General features: G+C 40.9%; 1 protein-coding gene across 4 annotated transcripts; it reads left to right on the top strand.

The window, feature by feature from the left end:
- Nucleotides 1-10,935: 10,935 nt before the first annotated feature.
- Nucleotides 10,936-18,339, top strand: LOC125767955 (E3 ubiquitin-protein ligase ariadne-1). Of its 4 annotated transcripts, none has more exons than XM_049434999.1 (11): nt 10,936-11,209; nt 11,338-12,271; nt 13,201-13,356; nt 13,448-13,504; nt 14,033-14,101; nt 15,144-15,359; nt 15,478-15,753; nt 15,818-15,975; nt 16,394-16,517; nt 16,611-16,837; nt 16,923-18,339. In XM_049434999.1, exons 2-11 carry the CDS (start codon nt 12,068-12,070, stop codon nt 17,002-17,004), a joined length of 1,569 nt encoding a protein of 522 aa, XP_049290956.1. In that variant the 5' UTR covers nt 10,936-11,209; nt 11,338-12,067; the 3' UTR covers nt 17,005-18,339. The 4 variants fall into 4 exon arrangements, with proteins under 4 accessions (XP_049290956.1, XP_049290955.1, XP_049290959.1 ...); XM_049435000.1 differs by having other exon boundaries at nt 10,957-11,068; XM_049434998.1 differs by having other exon boundaries at nt 10,936-12,271.
- Nucleotides 18,340-19,951: the final 1,612 nt, after the last annotated feature.

Here is a 19,951-nt window from a genome sequence, read left to right as displayed (position 1 = left end):
ACGTTGCTACGAGGTTTTCTTTCTATCTGCCTTTGTTTCTTATTTTGCTTCCTATTTTTTTCCACAACTTTAACCACTAGTGTGCACTCTTTCTCTCCTACCCTGTGCAACTTTGATATTCTTCCACCCAGCTTTATCTTTGATCTCTCAGCATGATTCACTCTCTCTCTCTCTCTCTCTCTCTCACTCGCGCTCGTTTCCTTCCATTAGAGACCGACAGGGCACTGTTACCTGCTTATATTTTAAAAAGTTTAAACCGGGGGGTTATTTACCAAATACCTTAAATACATCTTTCCCATAATTTGTCTGTACCCGATCGATCGGTGATTAAAACCCTGAAACAGGCGGCAATAAAGCTGGGTAAAAGGAGACTATTGCAAATTATGGATTACTTATGACATGCGTGATTGTTGTGTGGTTCTGTAGTAGTTGACATACTTGCCAGTCTGATTTCTAGGCTTCAAACACAGGTAGTCAATATTGTTTGACGTCATAACGATTTGGTAGCATGTGGAATAAGGACCTAAAGCATTATTTTGAACAATTAGATAAACAGAAATCTACAGGAAATTTCCAGAATTGTCATGTTCCTTCTCCTTTTCTTTATCTCTCTCTACCCTTGATTGGATCTTCAGATTATTCTAGTAGATCATGACTTACTAGATTTATTTTTACCACGTAAGAAGAGGAACAAGACATCCGATTCACGATCTATCGGTATACTAGATCCATTTCATGTTCACCGGCCCGCTTTTATTAATTTTTTAAAATTCAGAAGCATAGCAATTGCTTTTAAACGTTTAAAGCATAGACTTTTCAAACGTAACTACTAACAAAGGATAATAAAAATTTGTGCGTAACTGTACTTGATGTGGAAAGGACTTTTAAAATCCAAAACTACCTGCGCATGTTGCAATAGGTTTAAGGCATTTACGAAACACGGGTAGAAAGAATGAACGTTAAATAGATCGTATGGATTATGGATGAGAGAACAATAACAATAAATGGGTATGCCAGCACCAGGTAGTTACCATTCTTACCAAAAACCGAATAGTTCATGATACCGTGTAAGGAGTTAATTTTTAAACTGCACAGTAGCCAAATATCCTACCGTTTTTTTTGACATTTTGTGTACCATATATACAGGTATAATTAACAAACTCATTTGCCTGCTCGTGGCAAGGTAATAAACGATCTGAAGTACGGCAACATTTAAGTATGATGTCGTTATGGCGGTTGCTATGGGCAGGGACAAATAGTCTCGCCTGTTTGCAACGTGTCCTGCTACTGAAAGGAAAAACCAATAATGTGATAAATGGTCAACTAATAGACAAATAAGTCTATATTTATAATAAGTCTAAGTGTTAAGCATTTTGTGATTTGTAGTTCGTTTTACTTTGTTAGTTTTTGGAATAATTTTAAGAATAAAAAAAAATATCAAAACGAGTTTTAATAAACACGAAGCTATTAACATTTTACTTAGTTTTGTAGTAAAAAAATGTAACACAATAACTAATAGGAATTGCTTTTGTCTAAAATCGTTTTAGGTGGATTTAATCTACACGAATGCGTCACACACCGAAAAGGGTGGGTCCAGGGTCACGGGATCCCCTCTTATAGTTCGGTCCCCTTTGCTGACCTTCCTATCTTTCCGCGCGTGTGTTGAGTATGCTTCCTGTGTGAAATATAGGTATTTTTTGTTTCATAAGAAAAAAAACAGTAACCAATCGGGCCTCTCGGTGTTCCCTTTACGGTTGATAGTGTTAGTTAGCTGGTTCGCTAGTATTGCATCAGGTTATCGGGTGTTTTGCCCCTGCGTGTGGACCTTAGGTTCTCCACCCACCCACTGCCAATCGAAAGAAGAAAAAAATGTAACGTTCACTCACCACGCACCATTTGGGAAAGGCGAGATTCACCTAAAACTCCCCGTCACAGGAAGGTTTTCGCATCGCATTTCGTTGTATCGTACCAGCAATGTATGGCCAAACTGGGGGATGGGGATGAAGGAGAAGCTGTTTGCTGATGGCATTGATTGCTGCGATCACAAACGATGAGGTTGGTGGGTGGGTGTGTGTGTGTGGTGTGCTTGGAACAAGCTTTCCTTCTCCTTGCCCTATAATTTAGCACGTAAAAACGACCCTTCCACCCTATCTAACGTGCGCCCTTTCGCTGTATTCATCGGCCATCCCCCATACATATAGAGTAACGGTGGTAATGCTTTAAAACAACGAAATTTCGTCATCGTGTGCATGTATATGTGTGTGTCTATATGCCGTAGTCTACCAACATTCGCAGCGAGTCGTTCATCTTTCATCGCAGCAGCCCTCGGCTTTTCCATCCCATCACACCACCCTCCATGCTTTGCGCCTCTATTGTCGTTATGCCGCCCTATCGTTCACTTTTCAGCTGTGTGGTGCTTCCCTTCCCCCGCATCCTCCATCCACCCCCTTTCAGCTCAGCACGGTTCGTGCATCCTGCTTTTCATTCACAGCACTACACCAACTCCCACCGTATGCGTGAGCGTGTGTGTGTGCAGTGCAGAAGAGAGCCGTCTGCGCTAGCCAAATAGCTTCGCACAACGCTCTGCTTCACCTTCTGTCTCGCTTGCACGCCGCTAAGCTTGGGCAACTTGGATAGAGCAAATAAATGCGCAGGCTAGTGTAGTAACCAACGCAACTAGGCTGCTGCTGAGACGAGCCGTGTGCGAGCAGCACGTACGGGAAAGGAGATAGCACGTTGGTTGTGTATGTGCACGCGCGATATGCTGCTGTTTTGGTTCGGGGTCCGGTGCTGTGTTGCACGCGCTAAGTGGTTGTGTTGTGTGTGGAATGGAAGCACTGCGAATTTCCCGGTAGCCTCGGTAAGTGGCGAGACTATTTCAGGTTTCGGCTACCGGAGGGGTTTAGATTTTTCGTTCGTACACACAGCATTCGTTCGTTGTTTCGCCCGACTCTGTCGTTCACCGCTTTTTTGCTGTGAATTTCTGTGTATGTGTGTGTGTGCGTGTGTGTGTACGGGGTTCGCTGCTGTCATTTCTTTCCACGTCCTGCTTCTTCCTTCCGCCCTACATCCCTCTCACTCTCTCTCGTTCGCTCTCCCACCTCTAACACTGTATGCTCCACGTTCGCTGCGTTGTTCTCATGTTCTCCGTTCCGTGCTCCGCATCCTGCCCTTTGCTTGCCCTTTTTGTACTGCATTTATCATCTCTTCATCGCAGATGTTTTCCTTGTTTTCTGTTGTTCATGGTAACCCTCCGGGCCCTACTCCCGTACCGCACCACCACTTTTCTTCCACCAACATTTTCATCAACCTATAACAAAGATCGACTCTATTGCGCATTGTGGAACCGGGTTTTGTAGATGTGTATTCCTATGTGCACACGTGTGTTTGTGTAATTTGGCGAAGCTTTGTCCACTTGGGTCTTAGCAACGCAGCTATATTACAGGACCAGACATGTTATTGTTTGTTTAATTTTTGCATCAGTTGAAGATAAATTTGGTTGTGCCTTCGATAGTGTATGCAATCGTATGCGTAGCCTATGTAAGCAATGCATCTCGCTGCTGGTGTAGTGGTGAACAGCAGCAGCACTGCTGGTGGTGTGACCAAAAACTACTTCGGTTGGAAATTTTCCCTCACAACTTTTCGTGAGATAGTTTGGGACTGCTTGCGATCGTGTACAAATATCGCCTCCTCCACTCTATCGCCTAGCAACGAGAGCAAAGTTGTTTCCTTTCTATTTTTCCATCGATTTTACCCAACACTCTTCCCCAACCCGTTCGCTTCTAATCCCACTGCTTCCCTTCTACCTAGGAGTTGTTTTATAGTATTACTCTTTTTTTTTCTTACCTTCATAAAGCCAGTTTTGTGGGACCCCTTGCCGCAGCACCCGGCCGCAGGTACGCGGCCACCTATGTACCGCAGGCTGCCTAGCTCGTTCGAACGACATGGTGTGTCTAGCGTGTGCCCTTCACCTGGTTTCCCATCGTAGTTACCCGGCAGTGTATGTGTTGCTCTCATCGGACCACGGCATCGTGATGAGGTTTTTATAGCACCTTTTTGTTTTGTTTTTTTGCTACATAATCAACTATCCCGATCATTTGCCATGTGCATCCCAGTGTGTGAGTATGGGTCACGGTTCAAATTCGCAAATGTTTTAATACTATAGAAATGTGTCGTTGTTAAATTTAGTTATCAAAAAAATATGTTTAATTTTTTTGATTAATGTTAAGATTATAACGATAAGTATTGTGTAAAAAGTGTTTAATTTATTTATGCTATTGTATACATTACCTAGAACAGGTTTAGGTTTAATTAGTTTAATTTACAAATTACTTATTAACTTTCCTGAAACGAAGAAAAAACAATAAACTCAACATGGCGACATATCTTCAAATTGCTTCAGGTTCAACGTAGTTAGAAAGCTTCATACTGTTTGTAGCATGTTGCATCAAGCTCAATCGCTAACAAATAATATATACATAAATTAGCTTAAACTTCGTAATACAGCATTGGAAAACGCGGAACACCTGTTTCTGACAAAGATGGCGCATATACGAAACACAAGGAAATACGAGATAGTCCAGTGGGAACAAGGATCTTCAGGAATTCAACCAGGCTGGCTTTATTGCTAAGAGACAACATATTTAGGCCCTCCAACATTTTATCTTCTATTAAAAAGTCATTAAGAAGAGGAGCATTAAAACAGTCTAGCTACTGTTTAAGTCACTAAACCCAGGCTTAACAAGTTACACAATCTGCAAATTCAAAAAAGTTTTCCTAGACATTAAATTTGTAACATTATGTTGATGAAATATTCAGGTTGAATGATTCTGCCAAGAAGATCAACATTTATTCCGGACACATATTGACATATTCGGGAAATTTGTCAGAGGGAATACCTACACTCAAATGCTTTAATTAATCTACAAATCCCGTGAAATATCGTGGAAGAAGAATAGCTGTTATGAACCCAGATATTTATTCAATTAAACATTTAATACGATTAAGGTTGAATGAATATTGAATGAGTTCTAGTAATATCCGTTATTGATATGGACATCACTTTTGCAAGAAAATAGTAATGTGGATAGCAATTGACACACGTATACAGATACAAGATGTCCACCTATCCGTCAGTTTATTTTTCATTATTGTTTCTAGAGCTACCAAAGTATCCCATGTTCCTAATACGATGAGTCCTAACAGGATCAAACCCTGACTCACGTTTAGTATTTGAAGTAGTTTTAATAACTTCATCGGGAGACTAAGAATTCCCTTCTTTGTTGCCTAAGGCTATGGTCAGCTCAGCTCAGGTCAGCCGGGCAAAACTTAATCTTCGACCCGATTTTCATGGCATTCTGACGTTATCCAGCTTGATTTGGTATATGTTTTCACCTACAGTAGTAGGTGGAATATATCTATGTATATACTGTAGATATTAGTAATACGCAATACAAATATGTGTGATATAGTAAGTTACAGTAAAAAGGATTTTAAAGAATAATCAGAAAACGGTCGTAATATAAGATTTAAATACATATTTGTTTTAGATTTTTAAGTAGTGGTGTGCCTAATAAGTCGTTTGAGAAGAGCCCATTATGCAAATCTTCAGAAACAGAGTCATTCGAATCATGAATCAATGCTCAAAAGATTCCATAGACCAGGGGCCTCCAAACTTTTTAGCTGGCGGGCCGCTTTGAGTGGAATAGCCACAGCTAAGGGCCAATCTCGGGAGCTCTCGGGAGGACCTCGCGGGCCGTAGTTTGGAGACCCCTGCCATAGACAGTGGCGGATTTAACGGTACACAGGTTAAGCAGTCGCAGTGCTACGAACAGTACGAACAGTGAACAGTACTACGGTTAGCAGTCTTGAATTTATTGTAGATTTTCAGAGAAGATTCTTTCAGTTTCTTGAAGCTGCATCAAATGATCCCAAACAAAGGACTTTGGCTGACTTTCCGCTGACTCTGGAGATTATCATGCGGATTATATAACCGTTATATGGCTAACTTAATTTAATTTTTCCACATGGAGCAACATTAAATTCAGTTAATCATTCTAGTATCTGTACGATAAAAACCAGATTAATCACTCGTGCGACCCATTTTGATAAAAGTTTGTAAATCTAAAAAGCCACTTGACCTGTATAGGGTTAAATTGAGTCTGTGCGTTGCATTGAAGGGTTAAACCATGCTCAGTACAACCTTTCTGCATCCATATAGCCACTACGGGCCTGCAGCTTTCGCACAAACTCCCGGATAGGTCCCTTCTCCACCTTTCGTACCATTCCGGCCACTTCTCGCGTCATGTTTCACCCGCAATCTGATGTTTAGGTCCCGGATGATCGAGATGACTGACAGCAGCAGGGCGCAGCAGGGGTTTCTGCGACGAAACAGCAAGCAATACTGCTTGTTTCGGGTGGAATGGGAAGGGTTACCCGGGTAGGAGTAATACCGATGTGGCTGGTAAATAATGGCTGCTCGGCACATTGAAGTAGTCTCGCACCGAACCAAAGGCTCCCGAGTTTACCCATCTCAGCGGTGGTTCGGTTTCGGAGAACACAAAACACAACATACAGCGTACCGCATACCATGAACACCGCGTGCATAAAGTTGACGGGGGATTTTGGAAGACAGGGCAAAGGGGGGGGGGGGGGGGGGGTAAGTGCGACAGAGGGGGTTGGTGTGGGTTGTATATATGCCGTGTTTGGATGTCGGTGCTGTCGAGTGATACGCGTGAGCACTGGATGCTTAAGAGGGTCGGGTTCGGTTTTAGGCTTTCATTTTGGTTTGGCGGTCATTTGGTAGCACCGGACGCACCAAAGGTCCACCCGTCCCCACTCCATCTCTCCGCCTCTTGCAGGGTGCCCTTTTTATGGTGGGGGGGGGGGAGGCGGAGTACACAAGAGGGTGACACAAAAAGCGTGCTCAGCTTCGGGACCCAAAAAGCAACTACGAAACAAACGATGAAGCTCGCTCTCGCAAAAAGCCCCACACTTTTGCGCCTTTTGCTTCGAGGAAAAAAAAAACCCCAGTTGGCTGTGGTTGCGCCGTTGTTTGTTTGCTAATGTTTGAAGGGTTTTTTGTTGTTGTTTGCTTTTGCTCGACAAACGTCGCTAATATAGTGGTGGTGGTGTGGTGTTTTATTTCCAGCCTCCTCTTTCGTGTGTTTTTCAAACGCAAAAGTCGACCCTACACTACGCTTAAGTTATGTTTTTGGTTGTCTTCTCTTTCTAGCGTTGTTTTATCTTCGCTTTCGCTATTTGCTATCATGTTTCGACCGATATTTCCAACACATATATAAAACACCTCTATACATGCTCTCTCTCTCTCTCTCTCTCTCTCTCTCTCTCTCTCTCTCTCTTTCACACACATACACACCTTTCTCCATGTTATAAATCGCGTGTTAAACCACGTCGCGTTACCATCGCCTCCCTATCGCGATACGGGCAGGTTCTATGGTTCAAATATTACCATCACCCACATCCGTTTCCTCGCCCTTATCCCCTTTTCCGCTCATTACTACTCTCTTCTTATTATTCTTTCCATTTTTGCCCCCCGCCCCATATCTCCCCAAACTTTAAGCCCCGTATCGTTTGATCTTAAAATCGAAGGTATACAACCTACCGTTTTATACGTACACCGGCGACACCATCACCACCACCACTACCATCACCATCCAGAGCCAACCCGTCTCGGCTTGCTTCGATTTTTCATGCATCCCATGTTTTTCCTGCCCTGCCCAAAATCTCCTTACCCCCCCTCCCTTGTGTTTGGTCTAAATTGTGTTGTATTGAATTTTACTTGCCCAGTACACTTGTCGCCCCCCCTTTCCTTCTCCACCACTACAAGGCAGTGTTCTCCTTTGCTATAGTAGCGGAAAAAGGATCCCACAGTTCCCGCTATCTCTTTCGCACAATGTAGGTCCTGTCCCTCTTTTCCTCACTCCTTCGTGCGCGCTCCGTGTTGAAAGATCCTCATTTTTTTTAGTACAAAGTCTACCGTTGGTGTGTACATAACGCACACAAACACGCATGCACACCAAATAATACGGCAGATATGAATTTTTGTAAGCACACGTACACAATGGTAACATTTCGGGCCGTATCGTCATCATCATCATCATCATCAGCGTCCGAAAAAACGGCCGCAACACAACAGGATAAAATTAAACCATTCATGTTTTGTTTTGCTCTAGAATTTTCGTGCGTCGCTAGTGTGGTATTGGTATCGGGACACGTTGTAGTGGGTGGGTATAATAGCCCAAAACAGGAGCTCCCGAACCACGGTACCTTACCCTTCCGGTTATAAATACCGATAGTAACCAGTGGAAATATTGATCAGCCGATAGCAGACTACAAACGGTTCGGTTTCATTTGATAATGGAATCTTTATTAAATTTAGGGTGGTTGACAACTGTTTGAAAATATGCATTAAATAAAATTAATTTTAGAATTATTTAAAACAAAAATTGAAGGAAATATGATCATTTAGTGTCGTATCAAGCTAAACCACTAAGGAAAGTAAAAACTCAAAAGCATAACGCACATAAATTTTTTAAAAGAATAAAAATAAATTAATAAAAGAAGCAAATACATTCTAAAGAAGCAAAACATAATCCAACATCGAATATTACTCCTTAACGTTGAACATAATTAACCATTAATAGAATATAAAATATGAAAACAAAGGAAAGAAACAATTTGTTTATTTAGTACACTTGTCATGTGTTCGGAATATTTATGACGTCATGGGTTTTTTGCAAACCACTTTTGTCGTCATATTACACTGATTGCCAAATAAATTTCATATTACTCATCGTCACTTGTTGCCGTGTGAAAATTTCATCAGTTTCATTAACAAAGCCACGCACACGCATTAACAATAGTGACGCAATGGAAAGTTACCAACGTGCTTATCAATCGATTGATAACACATCGTTGAATGAAAATGTTTATACTAAAGTTGATGGTAAATATGCTACTTGGCGTAAATTAAATAAACAAAATTTCGGTTTAAAATCCTTGGAAAAACATTTCGAAATCAAAATCTCAAAAAAATGTTTCGTTGTTGTTCGTTTAATACTTTCTATATGTTCTCAAAACGATTCTTAAGCTCATACACAGCTCAAGCAAGTATTCCAAGACAACTCAAACATTTGAAAACTTCAGACAAAGAAAGAAATGCAACATTAAAAAAACGTGACGATGAGTTACAAACAAACGCGAATAGTCTCGCAACTATAGGCGCACAAAATTTGTCGTTCGAACCACGCGGCCAATGTCGATGAATAAGCACAAAACCGGATTCAATGGGTTGTGGAAGGTTACCCACACACCCCGCCCGGGGCATTTCCTTCCGTATTACGCCCTGCCCGCGTCCGCGTTCTCGCAAGATTCCTCTGCCGGAATGCGTTACATCTGATACAGCGCAGTTAATGGGAGAGACGAAGTTGCATCACGACGGTACCGGTAAGGTGGATATTTTCGTTGTTTGCTTTGAAGTAAAGTTTCGGTATTGCTGCAGTATGTATAGAGCTTGCTTTTTAAATGTCTATACATACGGCTGTATAGTTGTATTTGTTTGATATAAGGAAAATACGTTTTATTTTGTTCAAATCTTTAGTCCTGCTCACACAAAAAAACTTCCCTTCTATATTTTGTATTTACACTATCAACCGATAGATGGCACTGGTAAATGGTGCTAGCGGGCTTCACATGAGCGGGCATGATGATGCTAAAAGGAATTAAATTCTCTTTTCTAACTGAATAATAATCTCAGTGATATGTTTGGTTTTGGATTCTTTGGAACACTGGTGGAAGAGCTAATGGGAACACTAAAGACCAACAAAGGAATTTTTCGAATTTTAATAGTGAGTTTTTGTTCATGTTCCTGGCCAATGTATACGCAATTTGGCGACTAACAATGTGACGCTGGCGTCTTGTAATATGTAATGTACTTAACTTTTGTACTAATTGCAAATGAGTCTTCTCTTTTTTTAACTTCGTCTTGAGCTGCCAACTCTTATCAGCCATTTAATGGATTTGTATGCTTATTTTCACCGAACAAAATGTACCGTGTAGCGCCGATTATTCGGGTACCTTTTATCCGGCTGTCCCATTATCCGTGCAGCTCGGAAATAACAGTTCCGACGGAGAATTGACATATGAAGTGCAAAACCGATGATGGCAAGAAATAAAAGCTTTAACTGGGAAGGATATAATTTGCTGAAATTTGAGAAAAAGAACAGATTTACTTTGCAAAGTGTAAATAAGAAAATTCACATCTAGCTTTATAAAAAAAGTCTATCCATTACACTCTAAACACTAATATTTATCAATAATAGAAGTTGTGCCTATTATCCGTGATATTCGCTTATCCGGCAAAGGGCTGAGTCCCGAATGAGCACGGTTAATCGGCGTTCCACTGTATTCGTATAGTAACTCCTTGCTACGTAGGAATGGTTCAAATGAAATTTAGTACCAGCCTGATGATGTGAACACCAGTGTCGTTTTTTTTCCCTCCTGGTCTTCTCTAAAGATTTGATCCTTATCTGTATCGTAAACAACCATGTTTAGTGTGCCAACAAAATTGTGGAAGTGAAATTTAATAAATCGTACAGGATAATTTTGTACTTTTTCCAGCATATCTAGTAGCATATCGAGTAGAAAACACCCTTCTTTTTATATTCGAATATCAATTCAAGAATAATTTTCGAAAACCGTTGCACCATTTCTTATTCATCGATTAAATATTTAATTGTGCACCACAAATCTAACATTCAGTTGTTCTCCAATTTACTAATAAAAATCTTTAATGAACAAAGATTTAAATGATTTCAACATTTGTGCTTTCTTTTCAAATGTTTCTTTCGAAATTCGATCCCCTTTGTTCGAAAGCACAGATCCACTTCGGGTGCACTTCGGCAGCTGCGTTTACACCGCAGTTGAAGAGTCGTAATCTTTCATTGAATTTTCATCAGAAGAACGAGAACAAGAGTGCGAAATAAATTGCATTCGCATGAGGTTTCGGGAGTGGAATCTTTGGTAGTGCTATTCACAAATTCCAAAGGTGACCAGTGATTGTTTCGGTGACGGGCAGCAGAGCAGCAGCAGCAGCAGCAAGCACGGAAAAGAAAACAATAAAAAAAAACAAAACCATTCAACATTTCGTAGGCTGCTGCTGGGTAGAGCAGTGTGTGTGTGTGTGTGGGTAAGCTGGCTGTGCCCTACGTGTGATTCGTGCATGTGCTGCTGTGTGTAGTGGTGTGGCACAGGGAACGTTTCTGAGCTGTTTTATTTGTCGTTTTTCGTATTGCCTTTTTTTCCCTCAACTTGCAGATCTCGTTCGTCCCGTGAATAATTCGATTGTAGTTCGGCGACGGCAAGCTTCGATTGCTCCAAATCTTCGGTTTTTTTTGGCGTGTGTGAGGGGTTTTTTTTTTGGTTCGAAACGTCACGACGTCGTTGTTTTATTTGCGTTTTTGTTTTTCTCGTTGCGCCCTCCCCGTGTGTGTGTGTGGCTGGATGTGCGAGCGGAGAAGGGTGGTGGCGGTGGGGGAAAATCACAAGTGATTCTTCGCTCTGCAGCAGTGTTGTACCCTACCGTGGCAGGCACACCGATCGAAAGGTATATTGGAAAATTCAAGTGAAGAAAAAAAACCTTAGTGTGCAAGAGGTTGGGTGAAGAAAACGGGTGCTCGCGCGTGTGTGTGTGTGGTGCACAGTGTGCGACAGTGTTGTGTGGGGTTGTGTGGTATCTCGTAAGATTTTTCGTCCCCAATCGTGTGAATCGTGAGAAGCAATTTCTGCAAATATAGGAATCAGTTGCTAGCTCTACTTCCGCGAGCTTCGAAGTGTGTCAGCTCAAGTGTCGCGTCAAAGCAATCTCTGCGTGTCCCTTCAACCAACGTTCGCGGAGTGTGTGTGTGTGTGTGAGTGGCTCAAGTTCGCGTACACGCTACGTAAACAGATCATCAACCTGAGTAGGCAACAGCAGTATTAACAACAACACCAGCAGCAGTTCGTGCGTGAAGGCCTCGTCGTCGCCGTTGCTGCCCCGGAAGTGAGAATGGATTCCGATGATGAAAGCTTCGAGGAGCACGACTCGGGCAACGTGTCCAGCGGAGATGACGATTTCGCGATGGACGTGGACATCAACAATCCGCGGGACCGTGGCCAAGAGACGGACGAGTACCCGTACGATGTACTTACGACCGACGAAATCGTTCAGCATATGGTCGACTGCATCAAGGACGTGAACACGGTCGTGGAGGTGAGTGGGGTGATCACCCTGTAGTTCCAGCGAATGAAAAACATATTCACACACACAGAGGGACGAATTTTCCATCCATCCTTCAGTGTGCTCCGTGCTACTTTTGTGTAATGCGGACTCCACAATGCTCACGAACGAACGCAGAAAATTCGAGGTCGTTGTGTGGTGGAAACATTGTTCTACATTCTTTCGAAGCGCGCGCTTCCTGCCGTTTCTGCTTAATGCTCGTTGACATATTTGTTCTCCTTTCCTTGCTTTTCGCCACTGTTGTTGTGGTCTCTTTGTTTTGGGCCCGTTTTTGGCAAAGGGGAGAACTGTCAATTGTTGTTTCTGAAAGGTTTATATCTGGGTCATCGTGTATATACGCCTTTATGCCTTTGGACGAGCAAAATCATTTGCATGCTTTTCCGACTCCTTATTATCGGTGTCGATGGGCGTCGAAAAGGTGTACCTACTTTGATCGAATGCCCACTAAATAGTGTTCAATGGCGTAATTAACGTATTTTCGTCGTAACGCGATATAATTGCGTTATGATTTTATTTCCTTCACCCGCTGTCCTCTGCAGCTGGCCCAAATGTTTTTGTTCGCGACCCCCACCAGCAATTTGCGTATCATTTTTGTTTGTGTGTGCGTGCGTGTGTGTATTGCTAAGTTACGTTGGTGGTTGACTGGAATTGGTTTGAAAGTGCGTGCCTGTGGGTGGTTGGTGTGTGTGTGTGAGCACACTGACGGTCAAGGTGTTTGTAAACGAGGGTATACTCGAACTGTCAAAGTTTGCAGTTGTTTGTTGTCAGCTGCTCCGGGGAGGGAGAAACAATGTTCAAAAATGCATCTTTTGCACTGAACAATTGACTATAAATGAAGGGATGGAGGGTTAAAACCTTTCTCAAACTAATTTAATTTACGTTTTGTTCCTTTGCTTTTGTAGATCCCAGCTACCATCACCCGGATTTTGTTAAACTATTTCAAATGGGACAAGGAAAAGCTGATGGAACGGTTCTACGACGGTGATCAAGATAAGCTATTTAAGGATGCGCACGTTATCAACCCGTTTCGGAAGCCAAGTTTAGCACTCAAGCCAAAGGTAGGTGTAAGAAAAGCTACTCCCAGAATGTTAGCACAAAATCATACGAAATTATAACTCGTTTTCCTTTCCTTCTCCTTCAACTTTGCAGATCAAAAAGTCCAGAACGGAGGATTGTGAAATATGCTACTCGACGTTTCCTCCCAGTGTAAGCGCCTTTGTTTTTCAATTCGCCACAAGTTCATACGTCGCAAAGAGGATGATCATACACCGTCCTAACATTGGCCTTTGAAAGTGAATCTTTCTCCTTTTAGAGATTGATTAGTGTGGCGTGGATTTCTGTTCGGTTTGCGTCTCTTCTGTTTGGTTATTTTGAACACACCGTTGTCTCGCACGGGGCAGTTAATTTTAAAACACTTCAATTAGTTTGCCAACGTTTTTTTTCCGGATACGTGTGTGATGCTAGTAGTGCTGTATCAAAACAAAAACACACTTTTGGCGAATGCTGCCAAAAGTCTGGCCGCGTACATTTGCGATTCATGATCGTTTCTGGTACGGTGTTACGAGCAGCTTTGTGGTACTGTTTAGTGTGACTTTCAAGGCCATTAGAGTTGCATTCAGTTAGGAACCCAACATGTGATGTTTTTTCGTCGCTGTTTGTTCAAATTGATTATGTATTAGCTTGTGCGCGATTGATTATATTTAACGGTTTTTTATTTGTTGGTAATTTTTACAGGGTTATCGAGTAAAAGTGGGAAAGTTGGAGCAGGATCCTTCCCAAGTAGAAGTGGAATATGTAGAGGGGGTAGGTTAGCCTAATTGTGGCTATTGCACCAATTATGCCATGAATGGGCAACGCTGAATATTCGTTCTAAAAGCACGGATACATTTTTATTGTTAAATATTAGCAGTATTCTGCGTTTGTAAATCATTAGTCCGTTCTAAGTTGAAAACTTTCATGTGTTAAGTAATCTAGCTTTAAAATATGTGACCAAAATGACTAAATCGTTTGCAAAGCGCAGAACAGTTTTATGTACGCCAACAAGCATTAATAGTACACAAATACAACCACAAATGGCATTTTAAATGAAGATATTATCATTTTTTGTAATAAACTCATATCTTATGTTCTGTTTTGTCTGTTGTGCAAACAAACACTACAATTTTCACAACAATCTGTGACAATTTCATGTAACGAATCAATTGTTTGCTATAAAGATTGACCACGATAAATACATTTTGTTGCTATGGTTGTGATCAAGTATGTTGGTGATCAATCTAATGGTTGTGATCAACCATTAACAAAACAAAAAACAAATTTTTATTCTACACACTACAATTACAAGTACTGCAGATCCTAGTACAATCTCTATTTTGATCAAATATTATAGGCACAAATGACATATCTATTCAACATGTTAAATCTTTCTCAAAGATAAAGCTTTTTCGATTAACGATCCTTTTTTGTTAGAAAGCTTTATAGGCGTTTGAATTGAGTAAGCTTTGCACAGAATCGTTTTCACACAGTAGAATTTTGAAAAAAAAAGAGTTACCGATTCCACATCTACCTCAACATAATACACTTCAAATAAATTCAGCTTTTACTCCGATTTCCAACTTTTACAACTTGAACTCGAAACTCCTATAATTTATACCACACTATAAACAAAATACGAATACTAATCCGTAAGCTTTCCTTAGCTTAAGGATGAAAACATTTAGAATAAAAAAAAATACTTCTTGTATGTACACGTCAGAGATCTCTGATAGTGAGATAGTGAGGGCGTCCTGGCAACCAATGAACGTTTCCAGTTGATACTGAATCCCGTTTACCCATTCTCAAACAGATGATGACCGGTTTGGAATGCGGACACCGTTTCTGTACGCAGTGCTGGCAAGAGTACCTGACCACAAAGATCGTCGAGGAGGGGCTCGGTCAGTCGATAGCGTGTGCGGCTCATGGATGTGATATACTGGTCGATGATGTAACGGTGATGCGATTGGTGCAGGATTCGCGAGTCAAACTCAAATACCAGCACCTTATCACCAATAGTTTCGTCGAGGTAAGTGCAATCAGCAATCAGCTGGCACCGCAAATTGTTTACTAGCTCGATTGTTTAATCGTCTAATGGTCTGTTTGTTTCTCTCGTTTCATCCGTTCACCCTTGTGTGTGTGGTTAGTGTAATCGGTTGTTACGGTGGTGTCCATCGGCCGACTGCACGTATGCGATTAAGGTGCAGTACGTCGATCCGCGACCAGTTGTCTGCAAGTGCAACCACGTGTTCTGCTTCGAGTGTGGTGAAAATTGGCACGATCCGGTACAGTGCCGGTTGCTGAAGAAATGGATCAAAAAGTGTGATGATGATTCGGAAACTTCCAACTGGATTGCCGCCAACACGAAGGAGTGTCCGAAGTGTAATGTAACAATAGAGAAGGACGGTGGCTGTAACCATATGGTAAGGGTGAACGCGATACAGTAGATATGTTGTAGCTTATGTCATGTACGTTAAATTGTTACAGGTGTGCAAAAATCAAAACTGCAAACATGACTTCTGCTGGGTATGTCTCGGATCTTGGGAACCGCATGGTTCTTCCTGGTACAACTGCAACCGATACGATGAGGACGAAGCGCGTGCGGCACGTGACGCTCAGGAAAGGTTGCGTTCAACGTTGGCAAGGTTGGTATTAGTGTTGAAACTGAATTGAGTTCAGTTTTATGAATCTTTAAACCGCATGGGTGACACAGAATCTCTACTATGATGATCTCATGAGTTGGAATTTTATTTTTTTCTTCTGTAAAATAATTTTATGTACACGAGAAAGACTATTATGAAGAACTGCGAGCTTTTCTAATTTTGTAAAGCAATATTAAAAATTAAAATTTTAAAGGAATATGATCAACTTGTAAATATGCCAACAAAACTTTCCCGTAGAAGAAATAAAAATGGGTAAATTCATGTATCTTTGGAGTTTCTACTTCGAAGGTCGAAGATCTTAAGAGACTCGCGAAAGATTCGATAAGCACAAACATTAGTGTTTATGATTATTTGTATCGGCTGAAACATTTAATTTGGTTTTCTCTATTTTGTAACACAGATATCTACATTACTACAATCGCTACATCAACCACATGCAGTCGCTTAAATTTGAACACAAGCTGTATGCAGCTGTAAAGGAAAAGATGGAAGAAATGCAGCAGCATAACATGTCTTGGATTGAGGTAATACAAACAAGTTCATCTGCGCCAAGAGGCAGTCGATTAAAACTGAGTTTTCTCAACAAAAAAAAAACGAAAACATTCCAATCTTTCTAGGTCCAATTTCTGAAGAAGGCTGTCGATATTCTCTGCCAGTGTCGTCAGACACTTATGTGCACTTACGTGTTTGCCTACTATCTTAAAAAGAATAATCAGTCACAGATATTCGAGGAGAATCAAAAAGATTTGGAAACGGCCACTGAAACGTTATCCGAATACTTGGAGCGTGATATAACGTCGGAAAATTTGGCAGACATTAAACAGAAAGTACAGGATAAATACAGGTTAGTGCACCCCGGGGTTATTATGCGTGTTCACCCAACACCCAAGACAAATGATACATTTATTCTTCTATTGCACATCTTCCAGATACTGCGAGAAGCGCCGGAAAGCGTTGCTGGATCACGTACACGAAGGCTATGAGAAGGATTGGTGGGAATACACCAACTGATGATGATGTTGCTAGCAAATGGTGTACAAGTGCGTTCTGATCTGAAGCGTTCGAACTTAATATGTAGGAGGACATCTATTAATTTATAGCTTTGTTTGGGTAGCATCTCCGCGTCGACACACGGTGGCACGGTCTGGTACACAACACATCCTTTCGCGGAAGAAGGATGCCGTCTTGAGCCCGTGTTCCCCTTTTGCCCGTAATTAGTCCATCGAGCTACGTGTCTTTGATATCAAGACCAATTTCAATTCTACCCTTCCCAAATCCTTCCCCCTCACCACCCCAAAAAAAAACGCCCAAACAAGCCTTCACTCAGTAACAATGCTATGTTTAAATTATAACCGAAAAGATAGCCAAAGTAGGTTTTGTTATCTACCGCTAAAGTAGAGAAAGAGAGAGAGAGAGAAAGGAGGAAAAATTTAGCATATCGTGCAGTTTCCAAAATTGTATCAGGCACACCAGACACAGAACAATGCTAGAGCTGATCCTTTCTTTGAGCTGCTACGAGTTTTATTTTCGTTTGCTTTTCTCGATTGATATGGGTTTCAAACAGAAGCGAGAGAGAAAAAAAACCTCACAAAATAGACAAAGTGAAATTGTTATTTTTGCTCCCATTTGTTGTTTAGTTTGCTGTTTACAATAGACACACAGAAAAACACACGTAATTATAGGAACTGTAAGCCCTAGGCTAGTTTACAACATGTATCTTTCCGGAGTGTTTTACATCGGAAAAACACAAAACAGCTGGAACAGTTGCATGAAGTTGTGTAAGTGAACTAAACAGAAAAAAAGGTTAACAAACGTATGATCCACTAAATGTTGTGTTATTTGAGTTGTGAAATTTATGTACGAATTGCTTTCCACGCAGCGATGAAGATTGCACTACTATTATCTGAGTTCCGGATTAGTATTTTGTTTTTCGGGGCATCTGTACTTGTGGTCTCGGTGGTTGTTGTAAAACCAAAAAAACAAAACAAACAAAAACAGTTTACTCTATGCTTGCTGTGTTGCATGTGTTGTTTTTTTTGCTTTAATTTAAACTTAATTGATAAAGTAGACAATTTTACAATTTAGATACGGTAAACAAACACACGACCGCTGGTGCCTGGTGCGTTGCGTCGTGTGTTTTTACGTTTTAATTTTCATACATACACATACCACCGGGCCACAAGCACGATTCCCTTTGCCCTCGTTCCCTATTCTGTTCTTTGCTGGAAAGCCATCTTGCCATCTATCTGTTTCACACACACGAACCGATCGTTTTCGCGTACTTTGGTAGTTGTGTGGATATTTGAAGTGTGATAATAAAAATACAGGTGGTACAAATCGGAAAAAGCGGTTCATTTGTTTCTATTTTTTATTTGTATCCGTTATAATTTTTTTTGGAGGTTCTTCGGTTTGGCGAGATAAAAGGAGAGCTTGTGATGGAACCCAGTATCGATCGAGATGAAGCGGAATAGTTAGTAAAACGTATGAGTGGGTGTGTTCGCTGTTTGTTGTGTAGTAACACCAACGTTGCAAAATCAATGTGACAGAAACAAAACGATTTAAAGGTCCTTGTTTTTACAGCCTAGCTGAACACTTAATCAACTTATTGTCTGTTTGCTTTTTGTTTAAGTTTGCTTACGTAATTTTGTTTCTTGCACCCGTGAAATTAAAAGCGAATACTACTTTTGTTTGTTAAAGATTTAGAAGAATTTTGTGCCGAATCATCGGTAGATCGGCAAACGGAAACCTTTGCAACAGTATAGAAGGACACGTTACGGCAAAACGGTTTGTTGTTGGACAGCAGTCCAACCAACAATTGTAAACGGGAGATAGATTTATTCAAAACTCTGTACATAGTGACACTACCGTATGTCCCAAAGAAGTAGTAGCATGCCCGCAGAGATGATGTGGTAGAACTGTGGTAGCACAACCACAAACAGACACACACACAGAGAGAGGCGAAAGATGTGTAAAGATATATTTCAAAGATGGTATATTAATTGACGTGAAAGTTAATGCATGTTGTGAAGTGGTTTAAGCACCCCGTGACGAATCAAGCCGTGTATCTGTAGACAGAATACAAGAATGTAAGGGAATGGATCGAGATGCAGAGAGAAAGAGCCGAATGTTGCCGATGTATATGTACTGTTGTTGATTATGTTATGTTGCGAAACAGGGGATAGAACACAAACCAGAAACAAACAAGCAGCATAGAAGAAAACAAAACAAAGAAGCTAAAACAAGCAACAGAAAAGAGGAGCAAAAAAAAAGGCGCGTGTGTACTAAGTATAGTGTATGTACAGAGCGTCATCGACAAGAGTAAACGACTTTGTTAGTTCGGACCCGAAGCAAACAAAGCGAAAAATTAGCAAACAACACTATAACAAAAGAGAAGAAAAAATACGAAAGAAAAAAACATTAAAAAAACATTTAAGAGAATGAGATGAAGAAACATATACATAATGAAAGATGAATAGATATATATATACATAGGGGAAAGAAAACGTGCACCCTACTGCATATAAAATAAGGTAAGAGAAGAGCAAAAACTCGTGAATTTACTTTAAAACAAAAACAAAACGCAAAAAGTGATCAAATATATTGCGGTAAAATAAAACAAAACAAGCGAAAAAACAATAAAACTAATAAACACAACAAACCAAAAAAGGGAAGAAAAAAAAGTTGCAAAAAAAAATAAAGGGTTCGTTTCCTTTTTGCTTGTTAAGTTGGTGTTGCATGAGAAGAGATGATGTGAGTGGGGGGAAAAATTAATACATTTAACGTCCATTGCGTTTTGTAGTGCAGTTAAAGTGAGACATAATTGTAGCCCCATAGCCAGTGTTGTGCTACACAACACTAGTAGCATAATGCAACAGCAAAAAAAAAGGGTTCGCTGTCTGTTTTACCCTACAGAACGTAGGAGCGCAGTTCTCCGGGAAGGGAAGGCACACTATCGTTC

This window comes from Anopheles funestus, chromosome 3RL (genome assembly GCF_943734845.2).
Source record: "Anopheles funestus chromosome 3RL, idAnoFuneDA-416_04, whole genome shotgun sequence".
NCBI classification, from domain to species: domain Eukaryota; kingdom Metazoa; phylum Arthropoda; class Insecta; order Diptera; family Culicidae; genus Anopheles; species Anopheles funestus.
Note: the sequence above shows the minus strand (reverse complement) of the source record. Positions and strands in the feature narration are given on the sequence as shown.

Excerpts from the sequence above, each read along its gene's own strand:
- LOC125767955 (XM_049434999.1), top strand. The coding sequence starts at position 12,068 with ATGGATTCCGATGATGAAAGCTTCGAGGAGCACGACTCGGGCAACGTG. Across the intron at positions 13,505-14,032 it reads ACTCGACGTTTCCTCCCAGT|GGTTATCGAGTAAAAGTGGG; the intron begins GTAAGCGCCTTT and ends TAATTTTTACAG. Across the intron at positions 15,976-16,393 it reads TTGCGTTCAACGTTGGCAAG|ATATCTACATTACTACAATC; the intron begins GTTGGTATTAGT and ends TTTGTAACACAG.